The sequence below is a fragment of the Amphiprion ocellaris genome, chromosome 16 (assembly GCF_022539595.1).
Source record: "Amphiprion ocellaris isolate individual 3 ecotype Okinawa chromosome 16, ASM2253959v1, whole genome shotgun sequence".
NCBI classification, from domain to species: domain Eukaryota; kingdom Metazoa; phylum Chordata; class Actinopteri; family Pomacentridae; genus Amphiprion; species Amphiprion ocellaris.
This window is the reverse complement of record NC_072781.1, coordinates 18756412-18780666: the sequence shown is the minus strand read 5'-3', so window position 1 is coordinate 18780666 and position 24255 is coordinate 18756412. Positions and strand designations below refer to the sequence as shown.

General features: G+C 40.1%; 2 protein-coding genes and 1 long non-coding RNA gene across 3 annotated transcripts; 1 reads left to right on the top strand and 2 right to left on the bottom strand.

Moving 5' to 3' along the window:
- Positions 1 to 1780: 1780 nt before the first annotated feature.
- LOC111573119 (androgen-dependent TFPI-regulating protein) lies at positions 1781 to 3708 on the bottom strand. Its single transcript, XM_023277133.3, has 6 exons — positions 3377 to 3708; positions 3154 to 3279; positions 2960 to 3061; positions 2735 to 2850; positions 2086 to 2237; positions 1781 to 1976 (listed from the first exon to the last, which is right to left on the bottom strand). Exons 1-6 carry the CDS (start codon positions 3527 to 3529, stop codon positions 1939 to 1941), a joined length of 687 nt encoding a protein of 228 aa, XP_023132901.2. The 5' UTR covers positions 3530 to 3708; the 3' UTR covers positions 1781 to 1938.
- Positions 3709 to 11567: 7859 nt separating this feature from the next.
- fam83ha (family with sequence similarity 83 member Ha) lies at positions 11568 to 21477 on the bottom strand. Its single transcript, XM_023277132.3, has 6 exons — positions 21337 to 21477; positions 18625 to 19076; positions 18350 to 18514; positions 17175 to 17299; positions 12776 to 16997; positions 11568 to 12687 (listed from the first exon to the last, which is right to left on the bottom strand). Exons 2-6 carry the CDS (start codon positions 19066 to 19068, stop codon positions 12676 to 12678), a joined length of 4968 nt encoding a protein of 1655 aa, XP_023132900.2. The 5' UTR covers positions 19069 to 19076; positions 21337 to 21477; the 3' UTR covers positions 11568 to 12675.
- LOC129350837 (uncharacterized) lies at positions 21473 to 22987 on the top strand. Its single transcript, XR_008604397.1, has 2 exons — positions 21473 to 21613; positions 22048 to 22987. It is a non-coding gene; the product is annotated as an uncharacterized LOC129350837 (long non-coding RNA).
- Positions 22988 to 24255: the final 1268 nt, after the last annotated feature.

Here is a 24255-nt window from a genome sequence, read left to right as displayed (position 1 = left end):
CAAGGTGCTACTTAACAATGCAGTGTGTCCTGTAGTGCTGGTTCTTCATGGGTGTTTTCCACGTGTGACTTACGCAGTGCAGTCTGATATCTCAGTGCAGGAGGAACCTATTTAGCTCACATTATGTTACATATCAGAGCACAAGCAGGACAGAGCTAAAACAAGCAAACATGTTGCAGTTGCTGGGAGTAAGTAAAGACCTCTTTATACATTATTTTAATTTCCTTTAGCTGCAAGCTGGCACAATGTCTCTCTGCTGAAGACCTATGCAATATTAACTGGTGGGTTTTTTTTGTGTGCTTTCAGACCATTGTGGGCCTCCTCTTTATCATAATGTGCTTTTCAAAAGGACTGAAAGAGGTGAGTGGCCATCTACAATGTTTCATATGCACACCATGCAAGATTTTCAGTTTTCAAATGTAATTTGGATTATTTCCATGTTAATAAGACAGAAACCAATTAAAAAAACTGCACTGCACGTGTTGGAGGAAGATGCCAGTGTGAGAAAATAGGACACAAAGTACAATTCTCTGAAATGGTTATTGTTGTTGACAGGGGAACAAAACTTTAAAGTCCCAGCTTCCTGAATCCTCTGCAAACAACAAGAAAGTAAGTATTTATCCAAAATTAACCTCTTGAAACTTGTTTCTGGGTGTTTTCTGGCCACATTTTTTCTCACCGTGGATTCTTTTTTTTTTTTTTTTTTACTGTAATATAACATCCTGCACCTCTATGGAAACAGCATAGCATTGAAAAAAGCAAAAAAATCTGTCTTTTATTGTTTATTTTACAAAAATCAAAAAATCCTGTTATCAACATGGACAACATTTTCCAAGTGCCCACAGATGTTACCTATATTGAGAAAAAATGGAGCCTTTATATGCTACATATAATTCACTTTTTACATTTTTGATTTGTTTCCATACTTGTCTTCTATCTGTTTGGTGTAAATGCAACCTTCATCAGCTAAAGAAGCCCTGAATTTTTGTCACATGACTTTTAGTCACAGATGAGTGAGTTGTAAATTCTCAGGTTCAGCTGTGAACACAGAATTTTTTATTTACGGAATCAGGTTAAAGCAAACAATTTATTTTCTGGCAAATGTTTAAATGAGACACGTAGAATAAAAAAAAATTTCATGTAATATTGTACATGATATGTTCAAGAACTGCTGGAAAGTTAACCATCATTTTACATTTCCCGACTTTGACAAATTGTGACATTTTGACTTTTTTAAAAAGACAACATGTCTTCCTTTTGGAGTTATAATTCAGTTAAACATCTGACTGTCATCTCTTCAGCAGAAGGACCTGAATGAAGAAGATGTGCATTTATTGGCAAGGATCCTCTCAGTTGGATTGGTGGATGCAGATCCAAACTACCTCCAGCATCTTAAAGGCTACAGAGACCTGCGAGGGGGGTGATCTACTTTAACAAAAAGAAAGAAAATCAATTCATCTAAACTGATGGTGGACACAAACACACAGCTGTTCCTGGAGATCGCCAAGGACTTGTGACGGCATCAAATCAAGGCTGTTGAGTACTGTTTTTTGGTTTGCGAGTTATTCTTGCAGCCCTCCCAGATCTTCCGTGATCAGTGGGAAAACACGAACTTTATTCCATGAATTAGGAAGAACTGAGCTGTGAATGTAAAAATGCTAAACCCGGGTCCTGACTTCTTTATTGCTGACTTTATAATGTGTTTCAAATGACATTCAGCATTCACATCTTAAATCAAGAAATTCGTAAAGTTAAACAGTAGACACAGGAGACTTAACTGTGCTGTTGTCAGTGGAATTTGCTTTATTGTGCTTTTTTTGATGCTTCAAATACATTATGCAGGAGTTTTGGAATGTTAATACCACTTTGTTGAGTAGTAAAAATTAAACCGTAGCATTTTTATCAGGGGCACAGTGCAGAAAGCCGTTTATGTGGCAATTACTTTGCTTTGGCTGTCATTTTTTTCATGCCCTTGCCTGGATTAAAGGAAACAAAAGAGAGAGATCATTAAAATGGACAGAGACAGATTAGAGACAAATGAATGATCCTTTGTTTGTCTGCGGTGGAAAACTTAATGCCACCTACTCCAGAAATGGCTGTTGAGCTTGTCCCCGAGCAGGTAGAGTGAGGTCACCACAGTCATGTTGAAAAAGAAGAAACCAACCAGACCAGCAGTACTGAAGTACCCAAGAAGAGGATAAACCCAAATGCCAACTGACAAGTACACCCATACAATCCTACAGAGAGAGAAAAAAAAAAGATTTCTGGATAATTGTATCTATCAGATCATCTTGTGCTGTCTTGTCTCCAAGTAAAAGTATGAGTCATGCAAATATTCCCTGGCACTGTTTCTGCCCTTTGACACAGATTACACTGATTATTGTGGTGGCAAAACAGCAGCGTAATAAAAAAAAAGTCCCAACATACAGTATCTTTATGGTTTGTTTTATCACGAGGAGCCTTTAGATGCAGTACGGTATGTGCACCAAGCAGCTGACAGGTCAAATAAAGCTTTTACCCCGAGGCTGTTTGCATTGTGAGCCGGTGCACCCTGATTTACTGGACTAGTCCAGACTAGTTACAGTAGCAAATATAGACACAGTTGCCTTTCAGATACACTAAGATAAGACTCAGTCAGCTTCAGATGAAAGATATTAAATTAGCAAGGATTTAAAATGCTGTGGTTGAAAGTTATGACCCGATTCTATGGTGTACATCCAGACTCAGCACTTACCAAGATAAATAGGCTGAACCCACAGCTCCTAATGCTGCCAGCGCATTCTTAGTCTGTGGGTAGGTGTGAGGCTGAACCAGCACTTCTCCAAGTAAAACAGGAAGGACAAACGTGTGCTGAGAAAATAGGATCTCATTAATGGTTTAAGAGAGTCAGGATTATTGAAATTCTAAGAAAACCTTGACCAAAAAATAACACATTATGGCAAATCATAAGCATACAGACCACAGCGTGGTTTATCCAGGGAGGGATGAAGGTGTCAATAGTAGCTGGGTACACTAATTCTCTGTCATAGGCAAAGATTGACCAGAAAAGTAGAACAACAAACTAAAAACAAAAGCAGAAAACGCAGAGTTAATTCAAAGCATTAGACATTTTTTGGGATAACAAATGTACAATTTTCCAAAAGTGGTCCTCACCATGCCCACAGGGAAGGCAAAAACAGAGAAGAGGAAGTCTTTCAATCTGCACAGAGTCTTCTCTGCTGTTTTCCCAGGATGAAGATCAATTACTGCCGCCAAACCAAAGAATACCGTTTGTAATACCTGGAATATTACAATAATACAACAATTATATTTTGCATCTACAGCTGATATTATTGAACATTAATATTTCACAACAGCAGTACAGTAATATACTCACCAAATTCAAAAAAGTGAGATACTTCCAAGGTCCTCCATAAACAAAGATTCCTGGCGGTAACTCCTCTCCATCCTTAGCAATGAGACTCTTCAAAACCAAAGCATACCAGCCGAACACAGTGATGTGGTACACTCTCGCCAGAGTGGAAGTCATTCTGAATGTATTTTTTACACTGATCCTAAATAAACAACACAAAAATAAATTAAACACCACTGAAAACTGATGTGGCAGTGCAGCTTTCCCAGCAGATGCGAGTACTTCAGTAAAGGTTCTTTAAAGATTAGTGAACTTCAGCGTAAGCTTATCAAGACATTTGCAAGCGTGGAGGCAAAATGAACTTCAGACAAGGGCTCCACTGTTTCTAATAAAGCATAGGCAACCTTTCATAATCTATTGACTGTAACATGTGACTGGGGCGTAATTTCATTCACAATGAGAGCTTAATCTGTTTCACAGTGTTTTGCAAGAGAATCTCCGTAGGTGAAGTAGGTGAATCTGTTGCTGAAACAATGTAAGTACATCAGTTTCAAATGGCACTTACAGAATAGACCAGATTTAATTATCATCATTATTATTATTATTATTTCATGTGTTCAAAAGTTCTTAAGGGCTCTATCAAGCAATCTCACACTTTACTCTGTCTTTTAATTCAATTCTTAATTTTAATTCAATTTTATTTATATAGCGCCAATTACAGTCAAATTGTCTCGAGACGCTTTACAGAACCCATATGCCTGACCCCCAGAGCAAGCCAAAAGGCGACAGTGGCAAGGAAAACACCCTTTTAACAGGGAAAAAAACCTCGAGCAGAACCCGGCTCTAATGTGGGGGGACCCATCTGCCTGCTGGCCGGGCGGGTTGAGAGGGACAGAAGAGGTAGAAAGGTAGAGATAGAGGGATGGAGGTAGAGGGGAAGAGGTAGAGGGATAGAGATGGAGGGGTAGAGGTAGAGATAGAGGGATACAGATAGAGGGATAGAGGTAGAGGGGAAGAGGTAGAGGGGTAGAGATAGAGGTGTAGAGGTAGAGATAGAGAGGTGGGGGGTGGGACACAAGGACCATAAAACACAGCCACACATCTGAAGCATCCAGCTCTGGGACCAGGGACACTCGGAGAAAGGACACAGAAAGAAACAGAGTGAATGTAATGCAATAATGGTATATATAGTAAATACATAGGTAGTTAGAGAAGGGCTCAGTGCATCCAGAGAGGTTCCCCAGCAGCCTAGGCCTATAGCAGCAGAACTAGGGGCAAACTAAAGGGACGTCAAGAGGGGAAGTCAGTTGTGCAAATGAAAACACTAGCTCACCCCGTCAGGGTTCCCCAGTCAGCCCTAACTATAAGCTTTGTCAAAAAGGAAGGTTTTAAGCCTGGTCTTAAAAATAGAGAGGGTGTCCACCTCCAGAACCCAAACTGGGAGCTGGTTCCACAGGAGAGGTGCCTGATAACTGAAGGCTCTGCCTCCCATTCTACTTTTAGAGATTCTAGGAACAACAAGTAAGCCTGCAGTCTGAGAGCGAAGAGTTCTGCTAGGGTAATATGGTACTATCAGGTCTTTAAGATATGATGGAGATTGGTTGTTAAGAGCTTTATATGTCAGAAGAAGGATTTTGAATTCTATTCTTGTCTTGGAAAGTGTGTAATGATTAATCAAACAAGATTAAAGTCCACAGTGAGCTCCCAGCCCCATGAAGATGTAATACTTATTTTACATCTAAAAACAAAAGCATTAGTTGGTGTATGTTTGTTTATTCGAAATCCACAGATGATACAGGCCAAAAATGCAATAGATTTGTTTAGCGGTGACTTGGTTTTGGCCTGAAGATGGCGCTAGAGGAGAGGCCATCTTTACACTACATGGTTTAAATGATATAATCACAATACAGAGACTTACACAAAATGAAATATTTTGCAGTCAGCCAAAATACATTACCAAATATGTGCATAATTGGCCAAATGGGATTAAATAAATAAAACATTGTAATATTAAACTGGAAGCTGGTCACATTTGCAGTTTTATAAATGATTTTTATTTAGCTACAGAGAAAAAGTTATTCAGTCTGGTTACAAAATTAAGACCTAACTATGCATGAAATGGATGTTTCCAAGTAAATACAGATAAACATGTAAGAAAACTCTTGAGACAATACATTTAGTTTCAAGTGTAAATGACATTAATAGAGATTGAATTCCATTTAGCTATTTCAGTGTCATGGTGTTGTAAACATTCGGTCACTGTCCTGATAGAGAATAGAAAAGAATAGATCTTTTGTTAATGTTATGATGACTGCATGTACTTTTTCTGTTATGACAAAACAAAATGTCCCATTACAGGGAAAGGTCACTGCAAATCAATAAAAAAGTTGTTCTGAATGATCATGTAACATCTCTGTCCTGATGGGAGTGGTCTCTTCCAATACCTCCATTCATCTAGAACACAAAGGCTCACTGAATGAATCATGAACGGAGCATTAAAATGATGAGGTAAATACACTGCCCGTCAAAAAAAAATTGCACACTCTAATATTTCATTGGACTACCTTTAGCTCTAAGAACAACACACATTCACCATGGCATCATTTCGATAAGCTTTTGGAATCTCACAGCATTTATTTCTGTCCAGAGTTAATTTTCTATCAAGATCTTGTATTGATGATGGGAGAGTTGGAACGCTGCACAAAGTCTTCTCCAGCACATCCCAAAGATTCTCAGTGGAGCTGAGGTCTAGTCTCTGTGGAGGTGAATCTACATGTGAAAATGATGTGTCATGCTCCCTGAACCACTCATTCACAATGTCAGTCCCATCAATCCTGGCATCATCATCTTGGAACATGTGCATGCCATCTGGAAAGAAAAACTCCATTGATGGAAAGACCTGGTCATTCAGAATATTCAGGAAGTCAGCTGATTCTTTGGGAACATAATGTTGTTGAACCTGACCAACCCCAGATCATAACCCTAACCCCCACAGGTTTGTAGGCACCAGGCATGATGAGTTCATCACTTCATCCGCCTTTCTTCTTACCCCTGATGCTCCCATCACTTTGGAACAGGATAAATCTGGACTCATCAGGCCACATGACCTTCTTTCATTGCTCCAGAGTCCAATCTTTATGCTGCCTAGCAAATTGAAGCCTTTTTTTCTGATTAGCCTCACTGATCAGTGGTTTTCTTGAGGCTACACAGCTGTTTAGTCCCAATCTCTTGAGTTCCCTTTGCATTGTGCATGTGGAAATGCTCACCTTTCACTATTAAACATAGCCGTGAATTCTACAGTTGATTTCCTACAACCATATAAGAATTTGTTCAGGCGACATTTGTTTCTCGAAGATGATGGTTCACCACTATCCTTCAGGTTTTAATACTGCATTGGACGGTTCTTAACCTGATTTTAGTAGTTTCAACAATCTCCTTAGTTCGTTCCTTGATACAGGCCAATAATTTGACCCTTCTGAGACAGATTAACATTCTTTCCATGACCACAGGATATGTCTTCTGACATGGTTGTTTAAGAAATGAGAAGCTCCTCACTACATCAGCTAGGTTAAATAAATTGTTCCAGCTCAAACATATTCATCACTGTGGTAATTATCCAATGAAAGGCTCTAACCTATTTGCTCAGTTAAATGCAAGTGGTGACTTTTTTTTGGACAGGCAGTGTATATGACTCTTCCATACATCTGATTACAACCAAGTTGAACACGGATTGGAGATTTTGAGCCAATGGACAGTGCTCTCCTCCACCACCACCATCAAAACACAAAATGAGGGAATATCTTTTTAAAAATGTGATCCCTCAATTAGGGTTTTGCAGACTTCAATAATAAATGCCTATGAAGCACTGAAGCTGTTCTGGCAGCACATGGTGTCACTAAGACACTTCATATAGATTTTTCCTTCAATTTGTCACGCATCTGTACATAAATGACTAAATTTTTCTCATTTAATTAACTGCACCAGTTCAGCTGCTCTCTGGAACTTAGTTCAAAGAACCATAAGTCAATGAACAACTGAACCCAGTGTGTCAGTGCCAACATCACCCTTTCAAAACTCAGGTCGATCTGCACAGGTGTCCAGCAGGGGTGTGTCAGCTTACAAGTGCTTTTGAGGTTTATACACAAAGGTGTGTGCAATGCCCCCCAAAGAACTACACGCTGAAATTTTCAGATGACATCATTATCCTAAGCCAAGTGCACAAAAGGACACCAGTTCTTCAGTGTGTTTTACTCAAATACACAGTTTTGTGCAGCAGTGTAATTCCAACCAGTTTTTTTTCAGTGTTTTTAATTACTTTCAGGATTCATACAGAGAAAAGCATTTGTTCCATAGTACATTTTTCTTTTTTTTTCTTAAACAAACAGGACTCGCCCCTCCCACACACAAAACCAGCTTCATTCTCTTAGCCTCTCTTTCCTTGGAATACAATATGAATATCGTGCACGCCATTTTCCTGAGAACAAAGTAATAAACCATTTGCTGGCACCATACAGAGTAAAAATGCAAAATAATAACAAAGAAAGCAATATAAATAGATAAATTTAAAGAAATATTACAAAAAAATAATAAAGAAGTTTAACAATAGATGTATATTGTCAATAGTAAACATGCCTTCAACCTCTTTCTGGTCTTTAGCATTGCTTTGAGCTTGAAGTGCCATTTTCTGGGTTTTCCTCTTTTAGAAGCTCTTTTATGTCATCGCTCCTTATGAAATCATCAAATGGTTTCCAAATATCCTCGTAGACTTCGAATTTTCCTTTTAACATAAATATTATTCTCTCCATTGACTTACATTGTGCCATATCCTTTATCCAAACATGAATTCTAGGTGCAGAAGTTTTCTTCCAGTTAAAAGCTATTAATCGCTTTGCTTGCAACATTGAGAAATCAATAAATATATATTGTTTGGATCGCAGACTGAGATTTCCAACCAGGTATTATTAAATGTGAATGTGTTGGTTCTGAACTTCTGGTTGGTGTAGCACTATGGTCTGGTGGTTATTCATAATGAACCAATCAATCAGATATCCAGGTACCTTGGTGGTACCTGTGGGAGGAGAGCATACAAAAAGAGGGAGAAAAGTCTCTTGAAAACAAGGCACTCCTTAGATTAAAATGTCTAAATCATATTGGTATGTGCCTAGCTGGACTATTAACAAGACGCCCACGCTTAGCCTAATGCCTTCTTCAGGGCATACTGAAACTAAGCTGAGGAAGGTGGGTCTGTGTACATGCTCAGTTAATCAGTCAGGAAGGAGCACTGGGGTCCGTTTCACGAAGCAGGTTTAGTGAAAACTCTGAGTTTGTTAACCCTGAAATGAGGGGAAACTCGGAGTTTCGTATCTCAGAGTAGATCAACTCAAAGTTCAGGGTTACTCTCAGAGTTTGTTGAACCTGCTTCGTGAAACGGACCCCTGGTGTCTGTTATCCATCAAACAAGAGCTGCACCAACAACACTAGACCTAACAAAAAGAATTACACTGACTACTCAATCCAGTCATTTGTTGTTGGATGTGAAGACTGATCCAGTCCGAATACACCAGCGACAATAAGCAAAACAACATACAGAATGTCAAACTCAGGGGTGTAGTCTACGTGATACGCAGGTATACGCCGTATACCCACAAGAAAAGGTCCCGAATTTCCGTATAACCACTTAAAATGCGCAAAGATACGTATCAGCATGTTTTTTGACATAACGTTCACTTTCCCGTTCATAAATTCGCCTTCTCTGTGTTAGGAAGCAGTGAAGTTGTATGGGGCGGGGGAAGCTGTATGGCTTAGAACAGTGGTTACTAAATTGCAGACCGCAGTCCGGATCCGGACACAGACGCCGTCTATATGGGTCTACATTTGACAGGTCGCTTCTATTTTACCGGCGCAGCTTTCCAGTGTTTATCGTTGGTCTATCAGCTCAGGAAACGCACAGACCAATTGCGTACGAGTTCAGCCATCAAAAAACAGTGGGTAGGTGAGGGACAGAGAGGACAGTAGTGACGGGAAGTTTGACTCTTTTCAGAGAGCTGGTTCTTTGGCACGGCTTCCAAAGAACAGCCTGCTCTTTCGGCTCCAAAATGGCTCCTAATTTAGTATTATTTGTAGCCTCATATTTTAGCCTAACCGGGCAAAAATGAATGATTTGTGTATTGACAAACTCTTTTGCATTCAGTGTGTTTGAGAAGCCTTATAATTGCCTCATTTTGTGCATTTGTTTTGTTACAAAAACAGACATTCTTACTTTTGTTTAATATTTCAAACAAACGTTTTGCACAAAAAACAAATGAAAAAAAACACTGCACACAAACCTACAGAACCAGAACAGAAACAGAACCAAACTCAGTATTCAAACAGTATAAATGTCCTCAGTGCAGGTTGGCATTCAGAAAAATCAAATGCCTGAGCTTGGATGGGCTGATAACATTTCTTCTTGCAGTGAATATCTGCCCTGTTTTTGAGAAGATTCTCTCAGATGAAACAGATGTTGCCACAATACACAGCCTCTCCTCCATCACCTTCACCAGGTGGGGAAGACTGAGGCCTTGGCCTGCCACCAGCTCAGTGGGTCGTCTGATGGTTGGATGAGGGGTTCCTCTAGATATGATCTCAACTCTATTATAGCATCAGCTGTAGGATTTCTCCTTGCAGCATCTCCTGTGGCTCTTCCATCAAAGAGCCTCCACACAGCAGAAGTTTGAGGTTCCTCCTCCACTTGGTCCTCTAATGGTAGAGGTGTCAGGCTGCTGGGGGACATTTTGCTGCTGCAGCACTTATTCTCTGAAGTGTCTCATCAACAGCTCTGTTGTCACTGAAGGCAAGCTTCTTTAATCTAGGATCCAATAATGTGGTTTCTGCGAGGACAGTGTTAAACACCATACTCCATTAAATAAGTTGGGAGAAGGCTCTCACTCGATGGGAGTCGGCTCTTCAGATTCAAAGCATCGGCTCTTAGAGCCGTATCTTTTGCGCATTACACATCCCTGTGGTCACATGCTGACCATGTTTGGCTCAACATACAGCTGCGAGGCAGCTTTCTCAACTATGAACATAATCAAAATTAAATATCGTTCCAGATTCACCAATGAGCTCCTCTAAATATGTTTGAGAAGGACTGAGACACTATTCACGCCACGATTCAAAATACTGGCAGCTCAGTTCTCCCATTAAGCAGCAGAGATATAAGGGGAATGATATAAGACAGAAAAAACGTAAAAGGGTTCAATTGTTTACATTTATGGGATTTAGGTATTGTTAAAGATGTATATAAGTTGGTTCAGGTTGTTCATTCATGCTTTTTTTTCAAGTTCTACACTTTATTTTAAGATATACAGTTATATAAAAAGTTATTTATTAATAAACGTTGTCAAAATGTTTTTGAACCGTACTGCATTTGACGGTCAGTTTTTGATTACAGGCAGACCCTAATAAAACTACCAGGTTACAACAACATATATCACACTAACTGAAGTTAGACATTATGATGTTTTGGACCTTTGCTTTAATCCATTTTCTCTGACTGGACCTCTTTGAATTTTAACTGAATACCCCTGGCTTAGAAGAAGGGCATGAGTCAACAACCTGGATCCAGCATCAGTCGGTGAAGAAAAAAATAACAAAAAGAAAGCAAAACCAAATGACACTATTTCAGTGTTTTCACAAGCCTGCTGCTTGTCCTGTGAATACTGCCGCTTTAGGAAACACTACAGCTGGAGCTAACGTTAACGTTTAGGAAAGGGAGCCTGATGAAGAGGCCACATCAGCTGTATCTGATGGCAGGGAAGAGGAGGCTGCTGACGCTATCACGTCTGTAACTAGCTAACTGGTAGTTTGGTTGAAATAAAGGAGCTGCTGCTGCTGTGTGTGTGTGTGTGTGTGCATGCATATATGAGAACTTGACCTGGCTTTGGTTTATGACGCTGGAAGGGGAAAAATCGGAGTATACCCACTAGAAAAAAATAGACTACACCACTGGTCAAACTGTATACTAAAGAACAGTGCCTAATATTGGTTTACACTTATCTAGAAACTAACACAAACGTGAAATAAACCAGATACCAATGTCGTCTATTTCCTCATTAAAATGTGGGTATTCCAGCTTTCCGTTTCTAAATTGAAAAGCTTTCATGTTGAAGTTGTTCTTACATATACAGCATGGGGACAACAAAGGTATCATATTGTAGTGTCAAAAAACGGCTCACATGTTTAAGAAATTTTATTTACAACTGCTACTGAAGACACATATCATGAATCTGTAAAACTAACTTTAAAAAGCACAAGTCTACATATTTTTATGTAAATCTAGTAAAGTTGTCATTTAAACACTGGTGGGTCAGACATTTTAAGACAATTAATAGGTTGGTTCCAGCATATTATAAAATATAACCCTATATTTTTAAGGTAGCTTTGGCTTTCCATGGTTAAAAAATACACTTAAAAAGCTTCATACTTTGTGTTGGTTTAACTAATCATCTGAATGAAAATGCTTTGGGTATTTGGGTGATTTGCATTAACTGACCCTTTAAGGCAACCAGATGCAGCTTGAAAAATCAACATTAACCCTCAATGACTCCTATGTTCAATAATGCAAACAAATAAAAACCACACACAGTATGATTTACATATTAATATTGAAGGCACATCATTTAAAGCTGCTGTTCCGTTTCAATCTCAGTTTTTTTTTTATATCATGTTGATTAAAATTACAGTTTATTTACACGAGCGTGGATGTAAGTTACAGTACATATCCACTTGTTTAAAAAATATATGTAAATATCAACATCTTTCTTTAACATAACAGTGTATTACAGTTTTACAGACTCTGACTACTTTAAACATTTCCTGTTACACTTTAACATCACAGGTCTTTAGACCAGCAGACGTTGCTGTCAGTGTTGTAAAAAATAAAGACGCAAGGACAGGCTTCTTCACAAAAACTATCTGTTGCACAAATTGCACTTTACCCATGCAGTCAGTAAAAACATGATTGGTCACATAAATGTAGTCTCAGTTCGTGAACTTTTCACCCTGGTAGTGACTTGATGATTCAACCACAGAAGCCCTTTGTTGAACACGACACAAGTAGGTGGCACAACATTACTTAGCATTGCTGTTATTTTTACCCTTTAAAGTCCAGCGTTTCCTATCTCCTTACTCTTCTGTGCATAATGAGGCTTGTTTGTTGAGCACCCAAAGAGAAATCCCAAAGAGGAATGTCACCATTTCCATTTCAGCTTCTCATTTGATTTCACTTCTTTGTAAACATACTATATCCACTGTTTATCTGCTCCGCCTTCTTTGGATCTCATTTATGGTGCCATCTGTCAAAGTAAGAGACACAAAATGATTTACTGCAGAGGCTACCAAATGTGTATTTCAGCTGGTAATGTCAATATAATATATTCTTACCTCAAATCGACTGTAAACTTTCCTCTCCTTCCTCATGCTCTGGATTCTCTCCAGCAGCTTCTCACGTTCTGGAGTCTGCTTAGTCGGCACTCTGCTAAATGTCCTGTATTCTCTTTCTTTCTCTTTTTTGGCATTTTTGTCAGCTTCATCTTCTTTCTCGTCATCAGTGACAGGAGACTCTTTGGTAACAGGAGACTCTTTGGCAATGAGAGACTCTTTGGTAGCCTCGTTCCTACTTTGGCTATTTGCAGAAATCTGCTCCAGAAGCAGTTTTGTGTCGTCTCTCAGGTTGCTGCTTGAGAGCACGTTGGCTGTTGATGAGTGGTAGCGAGACTGGCTTGTTTTTGGCTGCTTGGATGTGATCTCTGTTGATTCAGAGCAGTTATTTTGCTTGACTTGGTCGTTTGGTTTATCACCGTTGACAGACTCCTGGGTGCTACTTTTATCCATCTTATTTGTGTCCTCAGTATCTGATTTTTTCTCACCTGTGTCCAATATTTCAGGCTCAGTTGCACTATTTTCAGCAGGTACAGCCTGCTCTGAGGGTTGGCTTTCTGAAGTTACTGATTCAGGTGTTTTGGATGGCAGGTCAGAGTCTGTTGGAACTTCTGAGGTAGGCCCAGTTGGGCTGGAGGGAGATTTAGTTGATGTGTGAAGTGGAGCTGTATCTGATTCTGATGGAGTTTCACTGGGAAGGGATTTTGTATTTGAGGGACTGGACAAAGCAGACATTTCAGTTTCTGTATTTTTAGTTACAGGGGACAAAACAGATCCAACTGACTCAGACAAAGGAGAAGAACATGATACTTCTTTTGGAGGAGTAGGTGCATCCAATCCTGTCAACTTAAGGTCAGAGGAAGGGGTGGCTTGTACTGGTGCATCTTGAGGAGATGGAGTTTCTGACTGAGAGTCATCAGGAGTTACGTCTGTATTGGCAGATGAGCTTGTTTCTGATGGCAAATGCTCAGGTGCAGTGTCTGCTGGAGTGGTTATAGGAGTAATAGTCTCTTTTAAATCAGGTTTGGACGGAGAGCTTTCCAGACTAGAAACACTGAGTAAACCTGACTCAGCTGAAGGAAGAGTACAACTAGGAGATGTGCTGTCATCTTTAACATCCTCTGATGATGCAAGCACCTCAGATTCCTCTGAAACAGTCTTTGGTTCTGATTCAGAAACATCTTTGTCGGATTCTGAAACACCCTTTTCTGATTCAGAAACAGCTTTGTCTGATTCAGAAGTATCCTGTTCTGATTCTTTTGCTGAAGGTATAGCAGCAGAAACTTCTCCAGAGGCTGTCTTTGTGGTGGACTCTAAGGAAGATTCCTTTGGCTCTGAACCAGCAGCACAAGCATCAGGAGAACTATCAGATTCCACGTGGGTAGATTCAACTTGTGAAGGGGTCTCTGAAGACAACAATTCGACAGCAGAATCTACATGGGTTTGTTGACTCAGATTCTCAGACTTTTGTGATGTTTCCTCAGGTGCCTGGGAGGATTCTTGCACAGAGGAAGTGACAGATTCCTGTGGTTCTGTTTTATCAAGATTTGGAGATATGTTGGAGGCAGGGGCTGAGCTGGAATCTTCTGGGATAACTGTAGGGGACTTGGGGTCTTCTGTCCTGGAAAGAGTGGGCAAACTACAGGATAAGGAATCAGGACTGTGTAATGAACCAGCATCTTGCAGAGTGTGATCAGAGGAAGAGCTTTGCACTGGTGGGCTAGAGGAGCTAATTTTTGATCCAGTGTCTTGTTCAGATGGAGGAGAGCAGATGCTGGTTTTTAACTGAACTGACTGAGCGTTAGAACCCAATGAAGAGGATGATGTTACATCCACTGAACTGGGAGTGACTGAATTATACTCCTTTGAGGTAGGATCTGGGCTTGGGCTTTCACTTTCATCAGTTCCTTGTGCAAGAGAAAAAACATCAGCAGAAGCAGCATTGGTTGGTGTGGGTGGGTGACTATGGCTACTCTCTTTTACAGCAGGATTTGACAGATGTGGTGATTTGCTCTGAGGGGCTTCCGTTTTTGAAGAAACAGGAAGAGTGACTGCTGACTGGTTGTTCTCCAGCTCTTTCATCTCTGAATCAGCCGAAACTTTGGTTTGTTCTGCTTTACAGCTTTGGGAGGTTTTAACAAGACTATCCTGCTTGTCACTCTTTTCACTGGCACCTACAGGCTGACTAACTGTCCCACAGCCATCTGTTGATGCCATTTTTCCTGCACCCTCCGCAGCAGGTTTTTTTTCTAATACACCCTCAGATGTTGAAGCAATGGTTTCTTTTGGTACAGGCTCATCCTTTTTAACATTGGTGTTGGTTTTCAGATCGACTGATGGTTTCACCTGAGGCTTTTCTTTACTCTTTTCAGCCTCTGCAGCTTTAGCGGCTTTACGTTTTGCCGCCAGCTCTTTGAAAAACATGAGCCTATTATCAGGATCACTCATGTCTACAAATAATGAACTGGGGAGTAATGGTTGAGGTGGTTGTACCGGTAGCTCCGCTTCAGAAGGCTTGGATCGAGGCACTGATGGTGAAAGATTAACTTGCTCTGCATCTGGTTGTTTTAATGGCTCCTGTGTTGTAGGATTTTGTGAAAGATCATTCAAGGTGTCTTCATTTGATGAATCTTTATTGTCTGATTTACTGCCTTCATCATCTGGTTTGGATGATTCTGTGGATGACTTTATGTAACGACTCCATTCAAAAGGTTCCCTCCTCCTTTGTCCCGAAACTTGAGAAACAAAAGGTAGTTTTGTTGGTTCAGCTTCTTTTTTGTCACCTTCCTCATCTTGTTGATCTGGAGCAGTTTTGGTATCCTGAGGAGTCTGTTGGTCCAGAGAGCTAAATATCAGAGAGGATCTTAACCTGGAGCTCCTTAGCAATGCAGCGTTGTATTTCCTACGGAAAGACTCATCCCTTCGAAGACCGGCAGTTGCTGTCTCCTTTTGTTCTGCCTCCTCTGTTCTTTCCACTTCAGTTGTGGATGATGATTCTGAAGGTGTCGGTGTTGTTTTGATTTCTGATGCCACTGCAGCAGGTTCATCAGGCAGTTTCTTTGGCTGCTCTCTTGCAGCTGTTTTGGCATAATTGGGAATCTGACTTGCCCTGGGTACTGCAGGAACCTTGAACTCTCTGACATTAGGTATTTTAGGAACTGTTAGGTCTATGCCTGGTGTTGGCTGTGTGGGGTTAGAGGGCTGCTCAAAAGGATCTGGTGCCTGAATGGGTGCCATTGGCAGGTCTTCATCGTCTGGGTTATCATGTGCACTGAGGTATGAGCTAATCCTCCAGTTCCTCAGGCCACGTTTCACCATAGGATCCTTACGGTCAGTGGCAGGCTCTTGAAAAAACTGTTTCTGATCAGTCGGGTTTGAGGGAGTGGGAGAGGTTTGACAGGCATATGGCTGGCCTAAGCTGAGTCTTGTAGGTTGCGATGAATTAAAAGGCAAATCTGCTGCAGGTGGTAACATATCTGAGCTCTGGTCAAAGTCTAGATTTCTGGTGGATGATAAATAGTTACGAATGGGGTCAAAGTTATCAGATAGTGGGATATCTTGTGGTAAACTAGGTTCAGTGTACTGATCTGCTGTATGAAAGTCTTGGTTCCGGAACTTGTCATAGCCACTATAATCCGCCTCTGGTCCTGGTCCAGGTCCTTGTCCTGGTCCTGGATAAGGCTGCTGCCCCCTGTGAAAATGCCTTCCCTGGGATTCGGAGTCTAGCATTCCCTGTTGCTGCAGGAAGGGGAAAGTGTATCTACCACGACCACCCTCAGCATAAGAGAGGCGTTTAAGAGCAGGATTGTCCATCATGGGAACCCTAGAGGAACTGTGATCAAAAGGGGGATCCATGCGTGATTGTTGAGGAGGAAACCGACCGTACATGTCTGCAGGGCCACGCAGCGAATCCTGCCTTTTAAGGGGCTTCATCCTCCAATCCCCATCCATTCGATCCTCATAGGAATGTCTTGCCCATTCGTCAGGATGACCAGTATCCATTGATAGAAACTTTCTGGTATCTCTGTACAGTGCAGTTCTTTCACTTGGGTATTGCCTCTTTCGTAAAAGACTTAAATCTTCCATTGGAGGAAGCACATTTTCAATTATTAGCGGTTGGGACTGAGCAAACAGAATCCGAAACTCTTCATCAAAGGTTGTTACAAGCTGTCCAAGGAACAGGTGTGCCATACAGCGGTGCAGCTTTTCAAAAGACCACATGAAGCTGGACAAACACATGACAATAAGTGGGAATTAATATACATTCATTGCATACTCATGTCAATTTTTATACATACAGATACAAACCGAATACATTTACACTTACAAATCTCAATTACAACTCACATCCTTTTGTTGAAGCGTAGAGCTACCAGTCTGTAGCATATTTAAATGGCCTCACCTGTAATTTCCACTCAGCACAGCCCTGCAGTCAGTCAGCAAAAAGCGATCCATCATTTGACCTTTAAAGGTTTTTCCTGAGCGGCACTGATATGTGATGCCAGACACCGTTCTCACTCGAAGAAACTGCAAGATACACACGAAATAAGCCAATAATGAATGCATCTCAGGTGGCACCTAGGTGGCAGCATTGCATTGGCACTGCTGAGCTCAGATTACATAAAATGGCTACACTCTAATTCAAATTCCCTTTGGCAGTGATACGCAGCTCATGTGATTTCGATTCATGCAAAAATACTTCTATCTTGTTACATACCAGGTACCACAAATATTAATCAAGGGCAATGTGATATGATGTTAATGTGCCAGACTTTTTCAGATGGCAACATTACAAAGGATAACAACATAGAGTTACTGGTGCAAGCAAGAAGCACAACAGTACGCACACAGTGGAAGCAAACACATAACATACAGCTTGTAAACTAATTACAAACAAGATCTACATTTCAGACAAGGAAAAATACCACCAACTGCTTTTTGCCTAATAATAATAAATGCTTCTGTAAATTTCTAAAAATATTTCTCCTGAGGCATTTGAGACTTTAGAGCATGAAATATTCTCAAACAGAGATGTTTAAAAGGGATGGCTCATAAATTTCCTTTACTTTTATAATGGAATCTCCTCTATTAAAGACTGTGCTATACCTACTGTACTTGTGCGTATCTTTGACAATATACCCCTGAAGTAAAATCTGGATTCAAACTTTGTGATACTGTCAGCAAATTCCACAAAAATACAAAACCAACAATGTTCTAGCCTCGTCGTACTTTCCAACTTCCACACCCTGTCTGTGGAGACGATTCATTTCAACTAAAGACGAAACATCTTGAAAAACAACTTGAAAATACACTGTTAAATCTTTTAAATATATGCTACATTCATAATTTCATTAAGCAGGAGTAAATACAACATTCGTTGGGGGCTATTCTGAGCAACAGATCAATACAAATGAAAACTGTATACACAGTTAAACAGCAGATGTGTCAAATACTGAGTTGGGAATGGAATTCACAAGTGTAAGCAGCCTTTGCTATTGTTCATTAAAGCGTGTAAATTAAAATACAGATCTGTAACAGTGCCTGCAGCAAAAGGCAGTGTAAAAAATATGCACTCACTTGAATGCTCTGCAGATTTACTCTGCAGTTGGACACCATGTTGATGAAATGATGTGCATTCTGTTGGTCTAGAAGGATGTAGACAGCGACGTTCCTCGCTGCGGCATTGAGAATATCCGCAAAAATGTCAACATCAGTAAACATGTCCATCACTATGGCAATAACCTGAGGAGATCAAAGTCACAAACAAAACCAATGTGAAACCAAAACTGTCAGGAGCACAACACGTCAAAGAAACATTTGGTATCTCAGTCTGAGGAAGGTGAAAGGCAAACCTGCTGAGCGTTCTTGATAAGTCGTCGCGCCTGCTCCTTGATACTTGGCATGTCTGGCTCAGGAGGGTTAACCAGGGTGGTGACCTCTGTGGGCCCGATGAAGTGGAGCAGCTGAGGCCAGCCAAGGTCCAAATCTGGGATGTCCAGGTCAGAATGAACAGGCCAGTAAGTGTCTGAGGAACCATCTCCCCCGCTCTCCAGGAAAGGTAGCTCAGGGTGGCTGCTGTGCTGAGGATCCTGAACAGAGCTCTGAATATATTGGATTTCAGGCGTAGACAGAAAGTCCACCGTATCTGCTTTCTGCAGGAACTGATAGTATCCCTCCAAGTCCTCCTCAACCAGTGCATCAATAGCCAAGCGGTACTCTTCCCGATAGTGAGGAGGGAGGTAGTTGGGGTCCAGGGGGTTATCCCCAGCAGAGGAACACTGAGAGCGACGCGCCATACTGTTGTCTTAGGGGACAAAGGTAGACATACAATGAATGTATTGTAAAGATAAACAGACTGATCTCAAATTGGGAAATTCTTGTTTTAAAGCAGCAGAAAAAAACCCCGCAACAAATAACAAACCAAACCAAATAATTCTATATTAAATATCTTAAAAATATCAGTATATAAATAACAGAACAATACACACAATTAATTACAAAATAAACTTTAAAAAAAAATGACTATATGCAGTTGTATAGTGCATGCATTAAAATAATTTTGACACTACACTGTTGTTCTACTGTCACCAAGGCTACAGATAAATCACATATACCAGCCAGACAGTCTGAATGATAATTCATTCAGAGCTGAAATGATTCATCAAAAGTTTCATAATCAGTAACTTAGTTACCAATTTTTCAAGCAAAAACATCCAAGAAGAAACTCATATTCCAGCATCTCAAATGCCTGAATTTGCTGCCTACCTTTGTCTTGTCTGACAGTACTTTTTGATTTTTAGATTTTAGACAGTTTTCCAACAAAACAAGACTTTTGAGGACATCCTCTTGGGCTCCTGGAACTTTAGATATTTCAAAATTTTTTGACAAATTGTGGACCAGTAGAGAAAATTATCATTGTCACTGCCCTAAAGTCATGATCACTGTTTTTCAGAAGAATCGTATTTTGATATGATGATCACATCATGCTGTACTAACTAAACTTTGTAGTCCAAAACTGAAGCATTCCAATCTAATAATAGTGATAAAAATGCTACTATATGTTTGTGTGGCATATTTTAAGTGTAAGTAAGTGTAAGTATTGATATTAGAAATTCAGTGACAAGAACAAGATATAAGTGTATGGGTTCAGCTCATTCTGCTCAGAGACAGACAAAATCTTCCGTTAAAAAAAAAAAAAAAAACCCCAACTTGTTTGTGCACAACTTCAAATGTCGAAATCTGCTATTTTTTCTGTAAAATATTTTAAATAAGTCATTTAATAAAATCTGTAGGTTTTGGACAGTTTGACAGTTAGTCCATCAAAACAAGACATACAAAGACATTACTTTGGGAACTCTGGGAACTTGTGATCAGATTTTCTACATTTTATGACATGTAATAAACTAAGAAAAAATAGTACTTGTTGGAGCTTTAAATTTACAATCACTACTTAATGTTTTTCATATGAATTACACTACCGTTCAAAAGTCTGGGGTCACTTAGAAATGTCCTTTTTTTGAAAGGAAAGCATTTGTTTCAATGAAGATAACATTAAATTAATCAGAAATACAGTCTAGATATTGATAATGTGGTAAATGACTATTCTAGCTGGAAACGGCTGATTTTTAATGGAATATCTACATAGTGGTACAAAGGAACATTTCCAGCGACCATCACTCCTGTGTTCTAATGCTACATTAGATCATGTTGAAAGGCTAAATGATGATTAGAAAACCCTTATGCACTTATGTTAGTGCATGAATAAAAGTGTGAGTTTTCATGGCAAACATGAAATTGTCTGGGTGAACTCAAACTTTTGAACGGTAGTGTACTTATCTTATGATTTTGTCTCTTAAGTAATTTCTGTAGTCCAAAACTTAATGATTCCAAGCTAACCAAAGTAATAAAAAAGAGTTACTTTAGTGTTTTTGTTGTATGCTTGCCTGATTTGTCAGTTTCAAGTTCACTGACTTACAAACTACTTTGACTATAGCCAAATTAAAATATACAGTGTATCCGGATGACAGAGACAATAACAGAGTAATACACCCAGCCCTGCAGCTAATATCAGGACACAGAGTTTACGGGTTCATGTCCCTCTGCTCAGAGATGGAGGAATTATCACAGGATTTGTTATAAAGAAGTGAACCAGAGCAGAATGAATGAGTGAAGCTGGATCTGACCACAGGATGGATGTTTCAGGGTGTGGCTCCTCCCTGTGGCCAAACACCCCAAACACCCCCAGTCTCGATTTGCAAGTTCAACTCAAGCTAATATATGAGGAAGGAAACACGACAGGAAACCCAAAACAAACACCGAAATGGTACAATAACGAATTTAAAAGACTACTTTGTCACTTAAATGTTTGCTGACTGCCTGTACAGAAGCACTGAATCCGAAACAACTTTGTTCCCACCGAGACCATCGACTGTATATGACCGAGACCGACTGTCACGTCAGAAAACTTCAACACAGCCAGCTAGCATTCAGACTTAAGTCAATCTAACTACACCAAACTCCACAGTAAATACTACATAACACCGTAAAGTACTCGATGAACTTACCTCGCAACTATCTGATCGTCAAGCCTCCCGTCGGTTAAACTTTACGTCCGTCATTTTGCTTCTTCACCGTGTTTTGTTTTGTTTTTTTCTTCTTCCCAGCTGCGTCGAGCTTCCAGCCCAGGTGGGAGCTGCCGAGACTTCTTCTGTTGCTGAGTCTTTTCCCCTTGTCACCAGCTAAACCAGTTTATTGTCATGCTTGAGGCATGTTGGCGAGAATGTCAGAGCTCCGACAGAAACTGCAGAAAGCCTGATCCCCGCCCCGCCTCGCCGTGTCTCTGTGAGTCCATGCTTGTCTCTGAACTCTGCTCAGCTGTAATCTGTCTTTACTGCTGCTGCTATCTGCTGCATGGAGGCTAATTAAGGCTTTGTAAAGCACTACTGGGCCATTAAATCCTTAATCACCTCCCATCGATGTTTAAATGCTTTACCTCATTGATATATTCCCCTACTTTATACGTGTTAAATACAAGCAGATAAAGGGTTGTGTCGCAATTAAAGGCACTGAGTTAATAGGCTGTAACTAATGGCTTTATTCATGCTTGATAAATTATTGCTCCTTTTTTAGATCAGTTATAAAAGTCAATATAGAATTGAGGGACATTTGAATACTGTAAAAAAATCTAATGCATAATTCTGGTTCACAAGTGCTAGTAAAATTACAGAAAGTGTACATGACTGACTTTTTCTCTGTTTGGTGTGCATTTGTTCCAGAGAGTTTTTCAGTTGGATTCTGAATACATGAATACATCTATGTGGATGAGGCTGGTTTCAACCTGGCCAAGAGGAGGAGAAGAGGGAGAAACATCATTGGACAACGGGCTATAGTCAACGTCCCAGGTCAGCATGGAGGCAGCGTAACCCTCTGTGCTGCAATAAGCAATCTTGGAGTAATTGATCGTCATGCAGTTCTGGACCCATACAACACCCAGCATTTGTTGACTTTCCTACATGGACTTGGTGAGGGCCTACTGACACGGGTGCAGCAGGGCGCTTGGCAAGAAGACAGTTTTTGTTGTTGTCTGGGACAATGTTAGTTTTCATAGAGGACTATTGATTCGGGAATGGTTCAATATGAACCCTCGATTTATTGTGGTTTTTCTGCTGCCATATTCTCCCTTTCTGAATCCTATAGAAGAATTCTTCTCTACATGGAGGTGGAAGGTGAATCTGCGGCAGCCATACTTTGGGAAAATCTCTTGCTATCGATATTGGCATGTGGTGATGTTTCTGCTGATGCATATCAGTGCTGGATCAGACACACCAGGTCTTTCTTTCCAGAGAAAACATAGCTTGTGATGTTGATGAGGTCCTGTGGCCTGACCAGGCTGAAAGAACTGATGCAGACCTGGTGTAAATATTTGCATACTGTACTGTGTACAATACAGTTCTGTATTTTTTTTTTTGTCTAACATTATTTTTATTTTGTATTGTACAGTCAAGCACTGCAATGGCCCCCTCCGATTCATTTATAGGATGCATTTGTGTTTAAGTTGTCATTTTTGAGGACTGCATCATTTTTTTACACTTCATGTGAAAACAGTGAGAGAGGAGTGTTTTATATTTAGCAGTGCAGTGTCCTAGTTTTGCTTTGTGTGTCTTAATTTTGAAAACAAAGTTCAGATTTTGACAATAAAGTGCGCTTTTGACACAAGTGTGCAGTGCTTTGTGAATTGTGTTCAAATAAAAAAATAGTGTGCAGTCTGATGGGAAATGTGTGCTATTTTTCAGGAACAGTGTCTTATCAATTGAGAAAAACTGTAATATAAAATAGTGTGGATTTATCGCATGTCAACAGGTTTACTACAATATCTTTATAAATAACTTTCAATTTCAATTTTACTCAATTGTATATATAATATTTAGAAGAATCTTTCTCTAAAAATGCCATGTGGTGTTTGGCCATGTTGATTTTAGGCCTGAAAACAGCAAAAATGTCAACTATGATACCTGTCAACTGTGTCACAAAAAGTCCCGGAATTATATACTGACCCCTAAACTACTGATAGAAAAGACTTAACAGAAAGGGTTGTGAGAGAATAAAAAGAAAATGATGAGGAAACTAATAGATTACCAAAAGGTTATCACAGACTATTGCTCCAGGGTCCCACACCATCAAGACACCACAGATGTATAGGTGATTTCAGTCTTCGTGCAGGACTCAGTTCCATGAATGCACAACAGGTTGTATCAAAATATTCTGTGCAGAACATGTGCAATACTACTACCACTGTACTCTGAAACTGAAAGTTTCTACCCAGATCCACTTCCATACATGTGCAGAAGGTTGGATACTGCCAAGGGTATCCTCTCATAGTCTAGACGTAAATTTTGGGTTGTAAGTAGATGTGTGTTAAGCCTCCACTCTGAGCCTCCACATAGACTTGGGCAGATGACAAAATTTACCTCATGCACACCCTTGCAGGAAAGTTTAACACTGGCCTAGTCCTTGACTATACGCCCTTGTGGTTGTACACCACAGACAGTTGCAGACACAACATACACTCACCAACCACTTTATTACACCTGTTCAATTGCTTGTTCACACAAGTAGCAAATCAGCCAATCACATGGCCCCAACTCAAGGCATTTAGGCATATAGACGTGGTCAAGACAACTTGGTGAAGTTCAAACCGAGCATTAGAATGGGGAAGAAAGGGGATTCAAGTGACTTTAAATGTGGCATGGTGGTTGGTGCCAGATGGGCTGGTCTGAGTATTTGAGAAACTGCTGATCTACTAGGATTTTTGAGCGCAACCATCTCTAGGTTTACAGAAATTCAGATGTTAGGGTCAGAATTTGGCATTAACAACATGAAAGCATAGATTCATCCTGCCTTGTATCAATGGTTCAGGCTGCTGGTGGTGTCATGGTGTGGGGGATATTTTCTTGGCACACTTTGGGCCCCTTAGTACCATTTAA

What these genes read in the sequence shown, in the direction of transcription:
- LOC111573119 (XM_023277133.3), bottom strand. Translation starts at nt 3,529, where the DNA reads ATGACTTCCACTCTGGCGAGAGTGTACCACATCACTGTGTTCGGCTGG. An exon ending in TTGCCTTCCCTGTGGGCATG is followed by an intron (nt 3,062 to 3,153) that starts GTGAGGACCACT and finishes TTTTGTTTTTAG; the next exon opens with TTTGTTGTTCTACTTTTCTG. An exon ending in GCTCAACAGCCATTTCTGGA is followed by an intron (nt 1,977 to 2,085) that starts GTAGGTGGCATT and finishes CCTTTAATCCAG; the next exon opens with GCAAGGGCATGAAAAAAATG.
- fam83ha (XM_023277132.3), bottom strand. Translation starts at nt 19,068, where the DNA reads ATGGCGCGTCGCTCTCAGTGTTCCTCTGCTGGGGATAACCCCCTGGAC. An exon ending in TTATCAAGAACGCTCAGCAG is followed by an intron (nt 18,515 to 18,624) that starts GTTTGCCTTTCA and finishes TGATCTCCTCAG; the next exon opens with GTTATTGCCATAGTGATGGA. An exon ending in GTGCTGAGTGGAAATTACAG is followed by an intron (nt 16,998 to 17,174) that starts GTGAGGCCATTT and finishes GTGTTTGTCCAG; the next exon opens with CTTCATGTGGTCTTTTGAAA.